Genomic DNA, 14,092 nt, shown 5'->3' on the forward strand with positions numbered 1-14,092 from the left:
CGCAGGCTAACTACTGTAGTCGAGTGTACCACCACGGCGTCGTGGGCCGAGCGAGCTAAAGGGTCGTTGGCCAGCACAAAGGTTACGCGGGAACGGGTCCTGGCAAGGTGGGAGCAACGGCGATGCAGAGCGGACAGGCAGCTGGGTTGTGTCAGGCCATGTGGTGGGAGAGACGGGCCCTCTCAACAGAGCAGCGGCGGCGTCTTTGGGTTGTCTCGCGTGGCTGCGTGCGGTGATTTGAGAGGGTGTATGGGTGTGGGTGTACATATGTGTGTACTGTATATACATTACCTACAGGGAAGGCAGGTAGCGTGTTGGTACATGTGCACATGATTTATTGTATGTACATACGTACATCCAGCATACATGTATACATGTATACAACGTACACACATACATACATACGTACAGATATCGATACATCCAGACGATAGTACTTAGCAACTAAGTAAGTAAGAGGACCCATTGGAGCGGACCCCCTGTGGCGAGGCCGTGGACAGCGTCTCGCAGGCCTGGACAGGGGGCGGCAGAGGGCAGGGATGCCTCGTGGAAGCCCACGGCCAGGTGCTGTATTCCCATGGTCGGCGGACGTGCAGGCGGCCATGTGTCTCGTATGCGACTAGGAGGCGGGCGTGGCTAGAGCCTTTGTCATGGCCCGGGTCCAGGGCTAATTCGGCGCCATGCTAGGTTCTCTTAGCTGTCTTAGCACGGCGGTGTGAGCGACTGTTCGAGCGGCAGAGACAAAGGCCAATCCCAGCTAGGGTACCCACACATTGCCCTCCAGCGAGCGAGGCCCGCGATTTACCTCTCCGCGAACATCTTCTACTCGGTATGCCCTTCCCTACCACCTCGCTCCCTCCCTCTCCACCGTCTGTCTCTCCTGTGCCTGACAGCCCAAACCGAGCCACCACCGCCCTCGACACCCACCCTGAGCCCTCCCCCGCTGCCGCCGCCGCCTCGTCCGCCGCCGCATCACAACCACCACACGACGACGGCCACAGAGACGTCCGCGACCACCACCCCATTGCACCTGCCTCTGCTCCCGCCGACCCTCTTTCCCTCTCCTCCTCAGCAGCCAGGAGCGACCGGCCCCCGCCTTCCTCGTCCTCGTCCTCGTCCTCGTCCCGCTCCATCAACCACGCCCGCCGCTACACCCTCTCGCGCTTTCCTCTGCTGCGCAAAGGCAGCCGCGAACTAGCCCGCTCGCCCTCCACCTCGTCCGCCTCCAAGAGCCCCGCAGACTCGCTCTTCCACCCGACCGGCGCTCCACGTCCCTCCCAATCCATTGCCCGTGCTCCTGATCTTGCAGCCGCCCGAGAGCCTGCTCCCACCACCCACCGCGACGGCGACGTCATTGCTCAAGAGGCGACAACCACACTACGCCACCCACAGAGACTGAGAGCACAGAAACCCGACAAGATGCATCAAACAAGTTCACGCCTGCTCCGCATGACGGACGATGAGCGGCCATACACAAGAGTGAGTACCATAGTCTATTACTGTTGATCCTCTCGGTCGCTGTTTTTGCCGAGCCCACCACGTGGCTGGCCCACGTGGACGGGTGCCAAAGTTAACACCTCTGGTCCGCCAAAGTAAAAAAAAAGGCTCATTCGCACTGAAGAAGCCACTGAGCATTCTAGACGCTATTGTCTTCGTCATGGCCAAAAATGTATCAGCCATTCGACTGTGATGAGCACTCTCCGTTGCATCTGCGGCTCTGGTGAAGCGAGCAATGTTCTGTCAGAATCACAATGGCTTGGCTATCGCCTTCTTTCGACTGAACTGCCGGGCAGTGAGCAGCTGTGCCTTTTTCAGCCTTGTTGGATTGCAAGTAATTCAAAAAAAAAACACTCAACTAACCCGCAACACAGGATTTCAAAGATCTCTTCGCAACATTAATGGTCTCGCTTCCCCTCTCAGCCCACCGAGTGCGCTTTAGGATGATCGATTACACCTTCACATCAGATGAAGCAATCACCAACCTCGGATCCCTCAAATTCTCTCAATCCAACCGCATGCCAGACCCCAAGGACTCATCACGTGTCGTTACCACAACCACTACCACCACCTTTTCCATGGCCAAGGAAATGGCTCGCTCAGTCTGCCAGAGATTCCTAGAAGCAAAGTTCATCGAATCGGTAGAAGGCAAAACTGACTTCATGAACAAGAGCTCTGTCTGGCAGCTTACGCCCAAGGGTATTCACATTCTCGAGCGATTCTGCACACGCAATGGTATTGCTTCAGCTCATGTCAGGGCTGTAATTGAGTCCAACAGAAACCCACGCCAACTCGTCGTCCTGGAGCGCAACACAGAAACGGACAAGCTACATCACGACGAGCAGACTGTCGAGATCATTTTCCGCCGCTTCGTTGGTACCACTGCAAACGAGACTCAGTCAGACTCTGACTCGATACATGAGTTCTCAAAGTGCGACATTGGCGTCAAGCTGGTAAAGCACCGACCAAACTCGCAGCGTCAGTACGAGTACACATTCAACGGCCGCAATGCCGCACAGTGGCTGATGGACTGCTCCACCATGGTTGATCCCCGCGAGGCTGTTGAGGTCGGATCATTGTTCTTGCAGCTCAAGCTCATTGCTCCTGTCGATCCTCGCAACTCTGATCAACAATTCCAGCCATCAAAGCAAGTCCATTACTACATCACTAACCACGGTGAGCGTGTAGCAGGATGGCTCCTCGAGGAGGTACCATCAGGTGGAGACATGGCAGTCAAGACGAGAGATGGTCTTACTCGTGACTCCAACAGCAACCGCACCAACGTCATCATCCGCAACCCGTCCTGGCGTCTTCTATACCGCGAGTTCCTCAAGGAGACCATGTGCGAGGAGAACCTTTCCTTCTTCCTCGAGGTCCAGCAGTTCAACAAGCAGTACAAGGATGCCGTCAACGAAAAGGGGGAAAACAAGGTCGAGATCATTCGTGAAACACTCGCTGCCGCTTATGGTGAGTTTGAGGATTCCTATTCTATGACCACGCATTAACCATCTACAGGCTTGTACAATGCATTCTTGGCGCCTGGCTCACCTAACGAGCTCAACATTGACCACAGCCTTCGTACGCAGCTAGCCACTCGCATGACACGTGCTGTTGGAGATGATGCCGCTATGCTGCAAAGTCTCAACGAAGTTGCCTCGCTTTTTGACAAGGCACAACAATCCATTTTCAAGCTGATGTCCAGTGTAAGTCTCTCCTGTACTTGCCTTCTTTTTAGCCCACCGCTAACCCCAGTCAGGATTCGGTACCCAAGTTCATCAAGCACCCCAAATATGCACCTCAGCTACGTGGTCTAGACGCCGCCGCTGCCGCCTCAGCATAACCGAACTTGTCCCGATCCGTTAAACACTATCCGGCCCATTGGCTCATCCTGAGTCGTTTTTATTCTTCCTCCGACACCCTTTTCGTCGACCATCGCATCGCTTCTCCTACTCCATGCATCCAGTCGCAGACTGTGGCGTTCTGTGGGCTTCCAGGCCAAAACAAAAAAACGTTAGCATAGGGCGGCTGTTTGTAAGATTGCCTTCTTGTCTCTTTTATCATTACTTCTTTCTCGGTTTTTTCTTCTTCTCCGGTTCGATTACAATAGGGTTGCTATCTGCGATCCATGTCTTTTCATGTTTGCAAGCTAAGCTGAGAGATTTTGTTCGCTTCCAGTGGACGCTGAAATGGCGACCAAGACATTGAGATTGCTCAACTCTACTGGTTGATCTATTGGCTTTCCTTCCTTCCTTCGGTCGCCCTCGCCTTATTTGCATACAAGCGAGTCCACCCGACGACGATCGACGCATTTGGATGATGTAACTAGTATATCCTTCACAGCCCCCCGGACATTGCACCATTGGCATCCGGGTGAGCATGTGGTTAACACCCTGCATTGGATTGCGGTATATGGGTGGGGGTTGCATACGGGACGCAGGAAACAGGGACTGCAGGAATGATGGACGGTTTGAACAGCACTACTGTACCCTAATTGGGGGTTTTTCAAGATACCCTGTCTGACTCTATAGAAGAACTCATGATGATATTTTCCCAACGCGTTCACCTACATCGTGTTCTCCAGGGTAGTCCTTGCTGTCGAGTGGTAGCGCTCTTTGATTAGTGTATCATTGCACGCGATCAGTCACACCCATATGCACCTCGAGCCCCTCAAACTTTACTCCGGAAATCTCTCCATCAATCTCGCGTGGCGTGGCGTTGGGCCCTGGGGCCCTGCCAATGCTCGGTACACTCGGCCTACTTCTCTACAATGCGTCTTTGTCACAAGTGTGTGCCCCCCCCCCGCAAAAGTTAATGTTCAAGTGAACGTCACTACTCCGCGAGTGCCCGAAGGGGGTCCCTAACTCGTATACGTAAAATGGGCATTACCACAAAGATACTATACCATATAGCAAGTTAGTAAGTATATACGCGTCTTTGGCTTTCTTTTGTCGGGCTCGTGCATGACCCCGAAAGCATCTTCTGTGGGGCCCCTTTTTGGTTTTTTTTGGGGGGGGGGTGATATAGGGTCCCTTCGAAGGGAGTGGGACAAGACTCCGCGATGTATGGTTGGCGCGGATTTGCCCGGACCCGTGAGGATCGACCTCGGCATTGCACTGGTCTGGTAAGAAGGGCAATTGGGGAAGAACAGAAAAAAAACGTGGGTTTTTGGGGTATTGTCTTTGCCCGTGGCGGAGATTAGTTTAACCAGAGGTGGGTGGTGCGCGGTGAAAAGGGTGCGATAACGTTTTTGCCACGATTTAAAGACAGATGACCCTTTTGACGATCGGATGGTAAGCATTGCTCATCGTTAACGGCGGGGGTTTNTTTTTTTTTCTCTCCACAATAAAACCGCCTTGGGTTTTACGGATACTTTTCGTACCTTCGTATGTATGTAACCGTGCCTGTAGTAGTGAAACTGCCACACAACATGGTGATTACTTATCACATGCCCCGTCCACAAAGGAAGGGCTGAATCTCCGATCTGCGCGCCCCCCCGTTCGTTGCCCAACGCTTCCACTTGCCGCATTGGGTGGGCTCGATGTTTTCCCCGTTCCCCGAGCCATATCCACACACCTGAACCCGATCTAATACATGGATGACCAAACGTCGAGTCGTACGATGTTGTTTTTTTTTGCTCAATTCTGAAAAAGATCTACACTCTCTCTACGGGTGGGTTACACAAACCACCCATGGTACATACATGTCTGCTGACCGTTGGAGAAAAACACCCGAGACACCTCCCGCCATCCTTCCTCGTCGCTACACGGTGTTAAGATTAGGGTTTTCCATACACGGTTCATCAGACCGAGCGTGTGTAACATATGCAGACATCCGCATTCTTAGAGGCTCAACGGTACGAGGTGCACTCGGTCGTACTGCATGTTTAAGGGTCAGAGAGGGTAGGGGTGGGGGGGGGCCAATTATGCCGCATAAAAAAACGTGCTTAGAAAGGTTGAGTAAAGAGAGGGAAAAAAAATTGGGTTTTGGGCGGCCACATGGTTACCTTTTGGAGTGGTGTGGCGAGACGAGAGTCATTTTTCGTTGGTTACAATCCCGGAAGTTTGGGAAGCGCGAAGAGAGGGAAAAAAAAAGCGGGCGGATGTAAGGGGGCATTAAGAAACGTTAGTGTTAAGCCCTGCGGGAATGGAAAAACTCGGAGGTTTTGCCGTGCTGAGCAAGTTGGAATGTCCGTGTTTGTCATGCACTGCGAGAGGCGGCTACGGACTTGTTTCCGAAGGTACCACACGGCCTAGTACTACGTACTACGTCCGTAAGTAAAAGGACTAGTTGCACCGAAAATGGCGAAGAGTCCACCCCCCAGCAGCAAAGAGTTGGGAAGGTACATAGGTACGTACGTAGGTGGTCGGTACTAGTAGACGGTAGATCGTAGGTTTGATGACTACATACCATGCCTACATCTTCATCTACTTGAGTAGACGATCGGCCAAAGCAACGTCAGGCCCTGTTTTTGCCGCGTCATCTCGCACGCTTTGGAAGGAGACTTTGTCCTGTTCACATCATATCAATACTTACTTCCAAGTCCCGTCTCCGAGCATGACTTCATTACATATCGTGTCTACCTTTGTCACAATTGCCATGTCTCAGTCCCGCTGCGGAATTGTTCCACACTCGCTAAGTCATACCCGTCGACCTTTTCGCTTGATGGTGATCGACAGGGTCTTTGACCGGAAACGGACCAAATACGCGAGCCCATGCACGTACCAAAAGGGCAACTCGTGACAGTACACACTACACATGTAGAGCTATGCACATGCCGTACGCGATGTTGTTTTATATGTTGTGAATACCGGCAGATGTTTCGTCCGTGGTGACGCTGGAAATGATAATTAGGCTGTCCTTTCGTCCGACTCTTATCACCGATTTATAATATAGAAACACTTGGCTGTTAACGGGAGCTACGCTGTACACAGTATAGATCTTACTCTCCCTAACCCTATCTGTGTTACATCCTTGTTTAGTGGGTTGTACACAATAACTTGGCCTATCTCCATAGTAGATCGAACCAGATCGAACCTCTTGGTTGGGTTCAGGGGAGCGCGCCAGTGACATGTCTAGAGTGCAGGTAGTGAGAGTTGGAGTTGTAAGCAATAAGATTTGATACGGCATAGCATGAGACGAAGCAGTTTGCTACTGCTACTAGCGGTAAGCTCATTTACTATGGCTACCAGTACATGTTTTGTACGTAGATACGCTGAAAATGATAATCGGACTATTTTTTTACATGGAGAAAGCAATTTTTACTGCGAAATATCAGCATGACCACATTGTTATTTTCAATAAAATTAGACTTGATAGATACACACACTCTATCTTGACTACAACTAAGTGAAGGACGAGTATAATGATACTGGTGGTGTTGGGCGACGTTATCTCCGACTTTATCAGATGTCCGAGAGACTCAACTTATTAATCAGAGATAGAGATCAGGCTTTCAGCGGAAGCTACCCTAGATACAGTGTATACATATGTCTACTCCAATTTGCAACACTCCCTTGTTAATGGCCAATACACCAGCCTTTGGCATACCGCCATAGTAAGTGCTCTTGTACCCTCACTATAAGAGAGCGTCAACAGCGTCAACATCTTCTTTGACTAATCCAAACCCCACACAACAGTTTAGAATGGCTGTACTTAGTATCGTATCTGTTACTACAGTGGCCTATCTTTTTTTTGGCATTCGTTGCTTATTGGGTTATTTGGATCATCTATTGTCGCACACTACATCCACTTGCACGTGTACCTGGTCCACTATGGCCTGCAATTTCCCGAACATGGACGAGGTGATGTCTTTGCTGTTTGACACCATGAAGCCAATGCTAACAGATGGTCAGTAAGTGTTTCTATTGATTTCTGCTGAAGAGTCAAACCTCTTTCGTAGCTCAGTCAAGCTTAAGTCTTACTTTGATCACAGTGTACCGCATGCTCCGAGGCGATCTGGAGGTCGCGCAGAACAAACTTCATAAGAAATACAGACCGCTCATACGCATTGCTCCAGAAGAAGTGAGCTGCGCTGATGCAAGCGTAATCCCTCTTGTCTACCCTTCGCATAGTCCTCTGCCAAAGACCGACTGGTAAGCCATTATCATAGTAAATCTCTCTGAAATTATAACCGCTGGCTCTGCATGTCCGCCGCAGGTACCATATCTTTACTCCCAAAGGTCTCAGTGAAAATGCCGATCTTTTCAGCGAAACGAATGAGGAGAAACATACAAAGCGCCGCAAGATCGTCTCGCCAGCCTATCAGATGAGTAGTGTGCGGAGAAACGAACCTGCGATCGATGAATGCATCACTCTATTCACGAAGCAAGTACGAGAGCTCGCTGCAAAGAAAGAAGTAATCAATCTAGGTGAATGGATCAATTTCTATGCCCACGACCGTCCTCGGCTCCGTCCTCTTCGGCCGCCGCTTTGGCTACCTCGAAACGGGCGGCGACGTAGGCTCCTTCCTCAACGCCTTGAACAAAGCCGTGCCCTTCATCTACGTCATCGCCGCCGCCCCAAACTACATGCGCAAAGCCCTCATGTTCCTCTCCATCTTCATCCCTGGCACCCTCGGCCACCTCCAAGCAATTCAAGCCACCACCTACGCCGCAAAGCAGCAAACCCAACTCCGCATGGAGCGCTCGACCCAGGAAAAAGATTCACGCCCAGACATCCTCTCGCAGCTACTCCGCATCGTCGAAACAGGCGGCGCCGAATAAAGGCTTCACGCACCGCGACGTCACGCTCGAGTCCTGGGCGGGTCTCATGGCAGGCTCCGACTCCACCGCTTCAACCATGAACTCTGTGTTCTACCGTCTAATGAAGAACCCGCGCTGCATGCATCTCGCAGTCGAGGAAATTAAATCAAAAAAACCATCTCCCCAGCACCCCGGTTTCCTACAACGAAACAGTAAAGCATCTCCCGTATATCGGTGCGTGTATCAAAGAGGCGTTGCGTCTTTTCCCCACTGTGGGCTTTAGCTTGCCTCGTGTCGCGCCGCCGCAGGGTATCGTGCTCAAGGGCCGGAATATCCCCTCGGGCTACGTCGTCGGCGTTAATCCGCATACGATTCAGTTCAACACTGAGGTTTTCGGGGACGATGCAGAAGAGTTCCGGCCCGAGCGGTGGTTGGAGAGCCAAGCGAGGAATTTCGAGATGGAGAAGAATTTACTGTCGTTTGGGGCGGGGACGAGGACTTGTGTTGGGAAGAATGTAAGTTGAGACCTGATCACATTTTCTTGCTTTTTATCGTATAAGTGGAAAGACAAAGGGTTATGGATATTGATATGCTGACTCGTGTGAAATTCTAGATTGCTCTGGCGGAGATGTACAAGTTCATTCCAGAGGTGCTGCGGAATTTTGATATATACATGGCACATGATGGTCCTTTGAAGACGTGGAATGCGGGCTTCATAAGGCAGAATGGTCTTATCACGCGAATTGCAGAGCAAGCTTGAGAAATGATGTTTTTTTTTTATTTTGTTAAGATTTGTGTGTTGTTCTTTGCTATGGAACTGTACAAGAAACGCGTGTACTATAAGGATATAGATGTGAGAGGTGCTAAATCAAGTAACACGTTCTTTGCCGTACCATTTTTTTTTACGATTCCAAAGGCGGAGTATCAGCGTAACAAGTCTGCATGAAAAACTCAGGGTACCTTGTACCAACAACCTCAGCCTCATCGCACGCCTTTCGAACATCCTTCTTCTCTTCCTCCGTAAGCTGCACCTTGAGACTTCCCACGTTCTCCTCCAGTCTCTTTGGGTTCGTAGTACCTGGGATGGGGAAGATGTCGTCGCCCTGTGCCATGAGCCATGCGAGTGTCAGCTGTCCTGGCGTAACGCCCTTTGCCGTTGCAATCTCGACGATGCGATCGACAAGTTTCAGGTTCTTCGGGAAGTTCTCCTTGCTGAATCGAGGTGCCATGCGGCGAAAGTCGGTCTCGTCGAAATCATCGGGGCTCTTGATGGCACCAGTCAGCATGCCGCGGTTGAGTGGCGAGTAGGCGACGACGGCGACGCCCAGCTCGCGGCATGTCTTGAGTATATTGGTCTGCTCGGTTTCAATCTCGAGTGCAAAGGGCGAGTACTCGACTTGCACGGCGGCGATGGGATGGACTTTGTGTGCCCTTCTCAGGGTGTCTGAGCTAACTTCAGAAAGTCCGAGGTGCTTTACTTTTCCGGACTTGACAAGCTCGGCCATGGCTTTTACGGTAAGTTCAATGGGTGTCTTCTGGTCCACGCGGTGGCAGTAGTAGAGATCGACGTATGGAGTATCCAGGCGCTCCAGTGATTTCTCAAAGGCAACTTTGACGTATTCCGGGGAAGAATCAATTCCACCGGCGCCTCCATCCTTGATGCCGAATTTGGTGGCAAGGAATATGTCTGTACGCTTGGATGGGTTGGCTTTGAACCATTTTCCGAGCAGGGGTTCGTTATCACCATACCTAGAGGTGATGTTAGCACTTGTAGATCGGGGACTATGTAAAGCTTCTCAGTAGACCCACATGTCAGAAGTATCCCAGAAACGTTCTCCTAGTTCGTAAGCATGATCGAGGAGAGCTAGGCGCTCACTGTCTGGTTTGGGTGGTCCGTATAACGTGGACAGTCCCATCAGGCCGAATCCCAGACGATTAACCTGGGGGCCATTGCGGCCGAGAGGAGCGATGGGAAGAGACATTGTGAATTGTATGAAGATTTGTTTGAGTACTGATATTGTTGATGCGTGCTGTGACAAGATGTTTCCTCAGCCATATAACTATATATATATATATATATATATTTCTTGGCACCAGGCAGTGGTATTGGACGGCCAAATTTTCTCGTTCGAAAAGAAGTATAACAGGGATTACGTGAAGAAACGGACGAAGCCACAAGTATAGCGCTTGTTAGTACATAAGGTTTAGGTGGCCTCACAGCATGATGGCAAGCAGGCACGGAGTGTGCGGGGGATGGGTTAAGTCCGAAAATCCAGAGACACACAGCACCCCTGCCTTTCAAGAAGTCATAGTATGTAGCCCTACTCCAACATAAGCTTGGTTATTTCCGCTAGTAGGGGGATGCATAAGCGGGTATTTGTCGAAATAAAAATCGGTTTCTATTGGATGAGAGTCACCTTTTAGAGCCAATGCGGTTGAAAGAGTACTATAAAACTTGTTGTCATTCGATAGAACCCGGAGCTGAGATACGCTAGTATGCGCGCCAGAGCTGTACTAGCTGTGGCAGACTTCTAGGAGCGGATTTAACCAATTTCTTGTCTGGGTGCGTACTTACTTATTCCGCAACACGTTTGTAGGGGAAACAGGGGCTGGCATGTCACTCCTGACAAATCAGGCTTCTGTTGAAGCAATGCAATCATTCGTTGGCCACATGTGTTATTGAAAAATCCTGGTGCATCTGCACCAACTCAGTACTGAAGACTGGAAGAAACGGAGATAAGAGTTTTCTCCGAACGATGATTTTTTGTCCGTTTCACGGGAAGATTGTTCGTGTCAGTGTAAACGCCAGACGTGTTTTGATTGCACGAAAACGCATCCGTGCTGCTTGCCATATATTGTGATGTTCGTGTTGAACTTGAAAGGACGGTTGCTCTTAGAGTGCTGACATACCTTGCAGAGGGTGATCCGATACTAAGCGAGTTAGCGTCTGCTAAACTTCACATCAACTGTCCCGCTATGACATGGTGATAGGCATTTGTAATGCAGCCGTCACGCTACAGAGATTCGACATCCACGCTGCAGATGCCGTTGCTCATACACTAACAGCATACCGCATTAACATCTAGCGGCGCATCATGACTGCCGACATACGCGACCTCAAACCCCTCAATATTCGGCCTGTCCAACATCAAGTACGAGATCCACCAGAAGCCGATCCGTTTGCCTTCGACCATCACGATGACAAGATACATGTCCTTTTGTGTGCTTCAGGATCGGTAGCGACCATCAAAATACCAAACATAATCAATGCGCTTGCAAAGCACCCCAACGTACAAATACGGCTTATATTCACGGCTGCCGCGACAAACTTCTTGCAGGGCCAGAGTGGAGAACAGCCCTCACTAGAGGATATAGAGGCCCTGCCAAATGTACAGGGAATATACTTTGACGAGGACGAGTGGAGAGAGCCATGGGTGCGGGGCAACAAGATCTTACACATAGAGCTACGGCGATGGGCCCATATTATGGTTATTGCTCCCTTGAGCGCCAATGAACTCGCTAAAATTACCCAAGGCTGGTCGGACAACCTTCTTCTCTCCGTCGTTCGTGCCTGGGACACCACTGGTTTAATTGACCCTGTGAGGAGGATACCGGGCGTGAAGTGGCCACAGCAAGAGGAGGGTATACAAAAGAAAAGGATATTAGTCGCACCAAGTATGAACACGGCAATGTGGTATCAGCCTATTACAAGCAAACAAGTGCGCATCTTGGAAGAGGAGTGGGGCGTCAAGAATGGAGGCTGGTTTGAAGTGCTACAGCCAATGGAGAAAGAGTTGGCATGTGGAGATATAGGAGGCGGTGCGATGAAAGATTGGAGGGAAATCGTAGGCGTGATTGAGGATAGGTTGGGTCTAGCGGCACAAACTTCAGAAACGTCACAATCAACATAGGTCGTCGTCCTCAGTAGTCTTGAGAAGGATGTATGGATGTGCCCATAGTCTCCGGATACACCAGTACTTTGCAAACACTGCAGGAACGAATCTTCCAATGGGGTTGAGATTTGGCCTTGTTTGCTGAATTGCTGTTTTTTTTTAGCACGGTGTTAAATAATGCCACAAACATCACAAGACGACTATCCGTACAGAATCGAACATGATGATAAGTCAACACATCAACGCTTCATACTGCAACTGCCTACGTTAAGGAATAGACGGTCACTTTGTTGTGTGGTCCCAAGATACCCAGCAAATAAATCCCCTTGTAGTGTCTCTTTCTCCCAGGAGGATCAATGCGCTAGTACACTGGACGATGAAGTTACATCTTTTACTGTGTGGATTGCAGGTAGGGTATCAGCGTCATGCACAGGCACTTTGACAGAGTTGCACCTGCTCAGCCTTGACATACAGAATTGTGTGCACATTTACATGCCTATACATATTTTTTTGAGTAGGGAACATACAGAGATCCCAGTCCAGTGATGACTTTAGTCTTTTCGTCAGCTGCCGTTGCGTATCCAACGAGCACAAGGTGTTGGTGGGTGAAGAGTCATGGCTTTTGGGGGCCAGAACATATCCAGGCATGCTTTGCCCATCGTACGTTAATCAAAGCTCCATCATCAGCGTACTTATTTTGTGGGCTCGATGCTGAGTATAAGGTGGCTTGGTCGCGGGTTGTTTAGGCATCCTTCTGAGGCTGCTGTTTTGTGATTGGTCTTGTACCCCTCTAAGAATCATCCTGTTGTCAAGCCATGCATACTTCTTTGCTTCAGCCTGGCTGGGGGCCGGAACGCCTCAGGCATGGATCTACGTAAAATGCTGATATTGTCATACTTGACGTGAGACAAAGGAGCCTTGTTCGACAGGCCGATGAGGCTCTTTGTAGGCTTGGCTAGTCGCAGGTCCGGCACGATACCTGTTGACTTGCACAACGAAGCTACATTCACAAGTAATCGCGCAGTCGGCCTAACGCATGAAGGCGTTGTTTAGCGATTTCTCCTGCAGCATGCACGAGATGAAGTATTCTCGGTGTCTCGTGCATGCTGTGATACCCTGGAAGCTGAGCAAAATACCTTGGCATGGCGCCAGCAAGCTCTTGTCTGTGCCGGCACCACGTCGGCGCGGCCCCCAATGACAGCGCATTCGAACCAGCTCGACAGCCTTGACACAGTTCTTGTTGACTCTCTCATTCAAACACGGTATAGTCGAACGTGACGGGCGCGACCGGTCAGAACAACGGCGCCTGGCGTTGCTGGCTTGCCTACTTCCTGTGCCACGCTTGGCGCATGCCCAGCCCTTTGTCTCGGAAGGGCGTGAAGAGCCGAAGACATGAAGGAAAATTCGCGGACCAGCGCTAAGTACCACAGCGACTTCTTTCGGGAATGAAGCCGACCGACACTTCTTCTTTCCCCTAGGGGAACAGGGGAAGATCGGCCGGTAAGTTGATCCAGCAATGGCTATGATGCAATCGCGTGTTTGAGCCAAGAGTTAGAAGGAAGATGCGGCGCGCAGCAACAATCTGGGGATAAGGCCCGTACCGCCAAGTGGTATGTGACAAGCGCTCCAGGCACTGACTGGAGGACAATTCATTCAGAGCGAAGCGAAAGTGGCTGGTGTATGTGGATCCCCTAAGCTGAACAACGGACGGACGCACGAATAGTCTACTAGTACGCCCCATACCCCCCACGGCATAGTGCAAGAGGCGTCTCCTGTCAATCTGCACTTTAGGCAGACCGGCAGCCTATCTGGGAAACAAAAGTAATCCGAGTGGCGCCTCTGTCTTCCTCTATTTTCGTTCAAGGTCAGGCGCCATGCTGCAGCCTTTCAGATTAGACGTCGATTCATCCTAGAGCTTTTCACAGCCCCAGCGGCTAGTGTCCTTTTATTCACATACTCTTGTTCTTCTGCCCTTCAGCGGCATTCTTTTGGGGTTTAATT

The 14,092-nt window shown here is 50.6% G+C and overlaps 5 protein-coding genes across 5 annotated transcripts; 3 read left to right on the forward strand and 2 right to left on the reverse strand.

The window, feature by feature from the left end:
* Window positions 1-831: 831 nt before the first annotated feature.
* COCVIDRAFT_114550 (hypothetical protein) lies at window positions 832-3,337 on the forward strand (the record flags this gene model as incomplete). The annotated part of the gene is made up of 5 exons (XM_014695295.1): window positions 832-959; window positions 1,002-1,479; window positions 1,872-2,964; window positions 3,013-3,200; window positions 3,254-3,337. The coding sequence occupies 5 exons, from the start codon at window positions 832-834 to the stop codon at window positions 3,335-3,337; spliced, it is 1,971 nt and encodes a 656-aa protein (XP_014550781.1).
* A 4,100-nt stretch (window positions 3,338-7,437) lies between these two features.
* COCVIDRAFT_42775 (hypothetical protein) lies at window positions 7,438-8,958 on the forward strand (the record flags this gene model as incomplete). Its single annotated transcript, XM_014695296.1, has 5 exons — window positions 7,438-7,589; window positions 7,654-7,895; window positions 7,957-8,195; window positions 8,351-8,713; window positions 8,812-8,958. The coding sequence occupies 5 exons, from the start codon at window positions 7,438-7,440 to the stop codon at window positions 8,956-8,958; spliced, it is 1,143 nt and encodes a 380-aa protein (XP_014550782.1).
* Window positions 8,959-9,100: 142 nt separating this feature from the next.
* COCVIDRAFT_42776 (hypothetical protein) lies at window positions 9,101-10,180 on the reverse strand (the record flags this gene model as incomplete). Its single annotated transcript, XM_014695297.1, has 2 exons — window positions 9,101-9,947; window positions 10,008-10,180. 2 exons carry the CDS (start codon window positions 10,178-10,180, stop codon window positions 9,101-9,103), a joined length of 1,020 nt encoding a protein of 339 aa, XP_014550783.1.
* Window positions 10,181-11,293: 1,113 nt separating this feature from the next.
* Window positions 11,294-12,109, forward strand: COCVIDRAFT_31554 (hypothetical protein; the record flags this gene model as incomplete). Its single annotated transcript, XM_014695298.1, has 1 exon — window positions 11,294-12,109. The coding sequence occupies one exon, from the start codon at window positions 11,294-11,296 to the stop codon at window positions 12,107-12,109; it is 816 nt and encodes a 271-aa protein (XP_014550784.1).
* Window positions 12,110-13,565: 1,456 nt separating this feature from the next.
* On the reverse strand, window positions 13,566-13,832 carry COCVIDRAFT_114584 (hypothetical protein; the record flags this gene model as incomplete). The annotated part of the gene is made up of 1 exon (XM_014695299.1): window positions 13,566-13,832. The coding sequence occupies one exon, from the start codon at window positions 13,830-13,832 to the stop codon at window positions 13,566-13,568; it is 267 nt and encodes an 88-aa protein (XP_014550785.1).
* Between the last annotated feature and the right edge of the window lie 260 nt (window positions 13,833-14,092).

Source organism: Bipolaris victoriae, assembly GCF_000527765.1.
Source record: "Bipolaris victoriae FI3 unplaced genomic scaffold scaffold_167, whole genome shotgun sequence".
Classification (NCBI taxonomy): domain Eukaryota; kingdom Fungi; phylum Ascomycota; class Dothideomycetes; order Pleosporales; family Pleosporaceae; genus Bipolaris; species Bipolaris victoriae.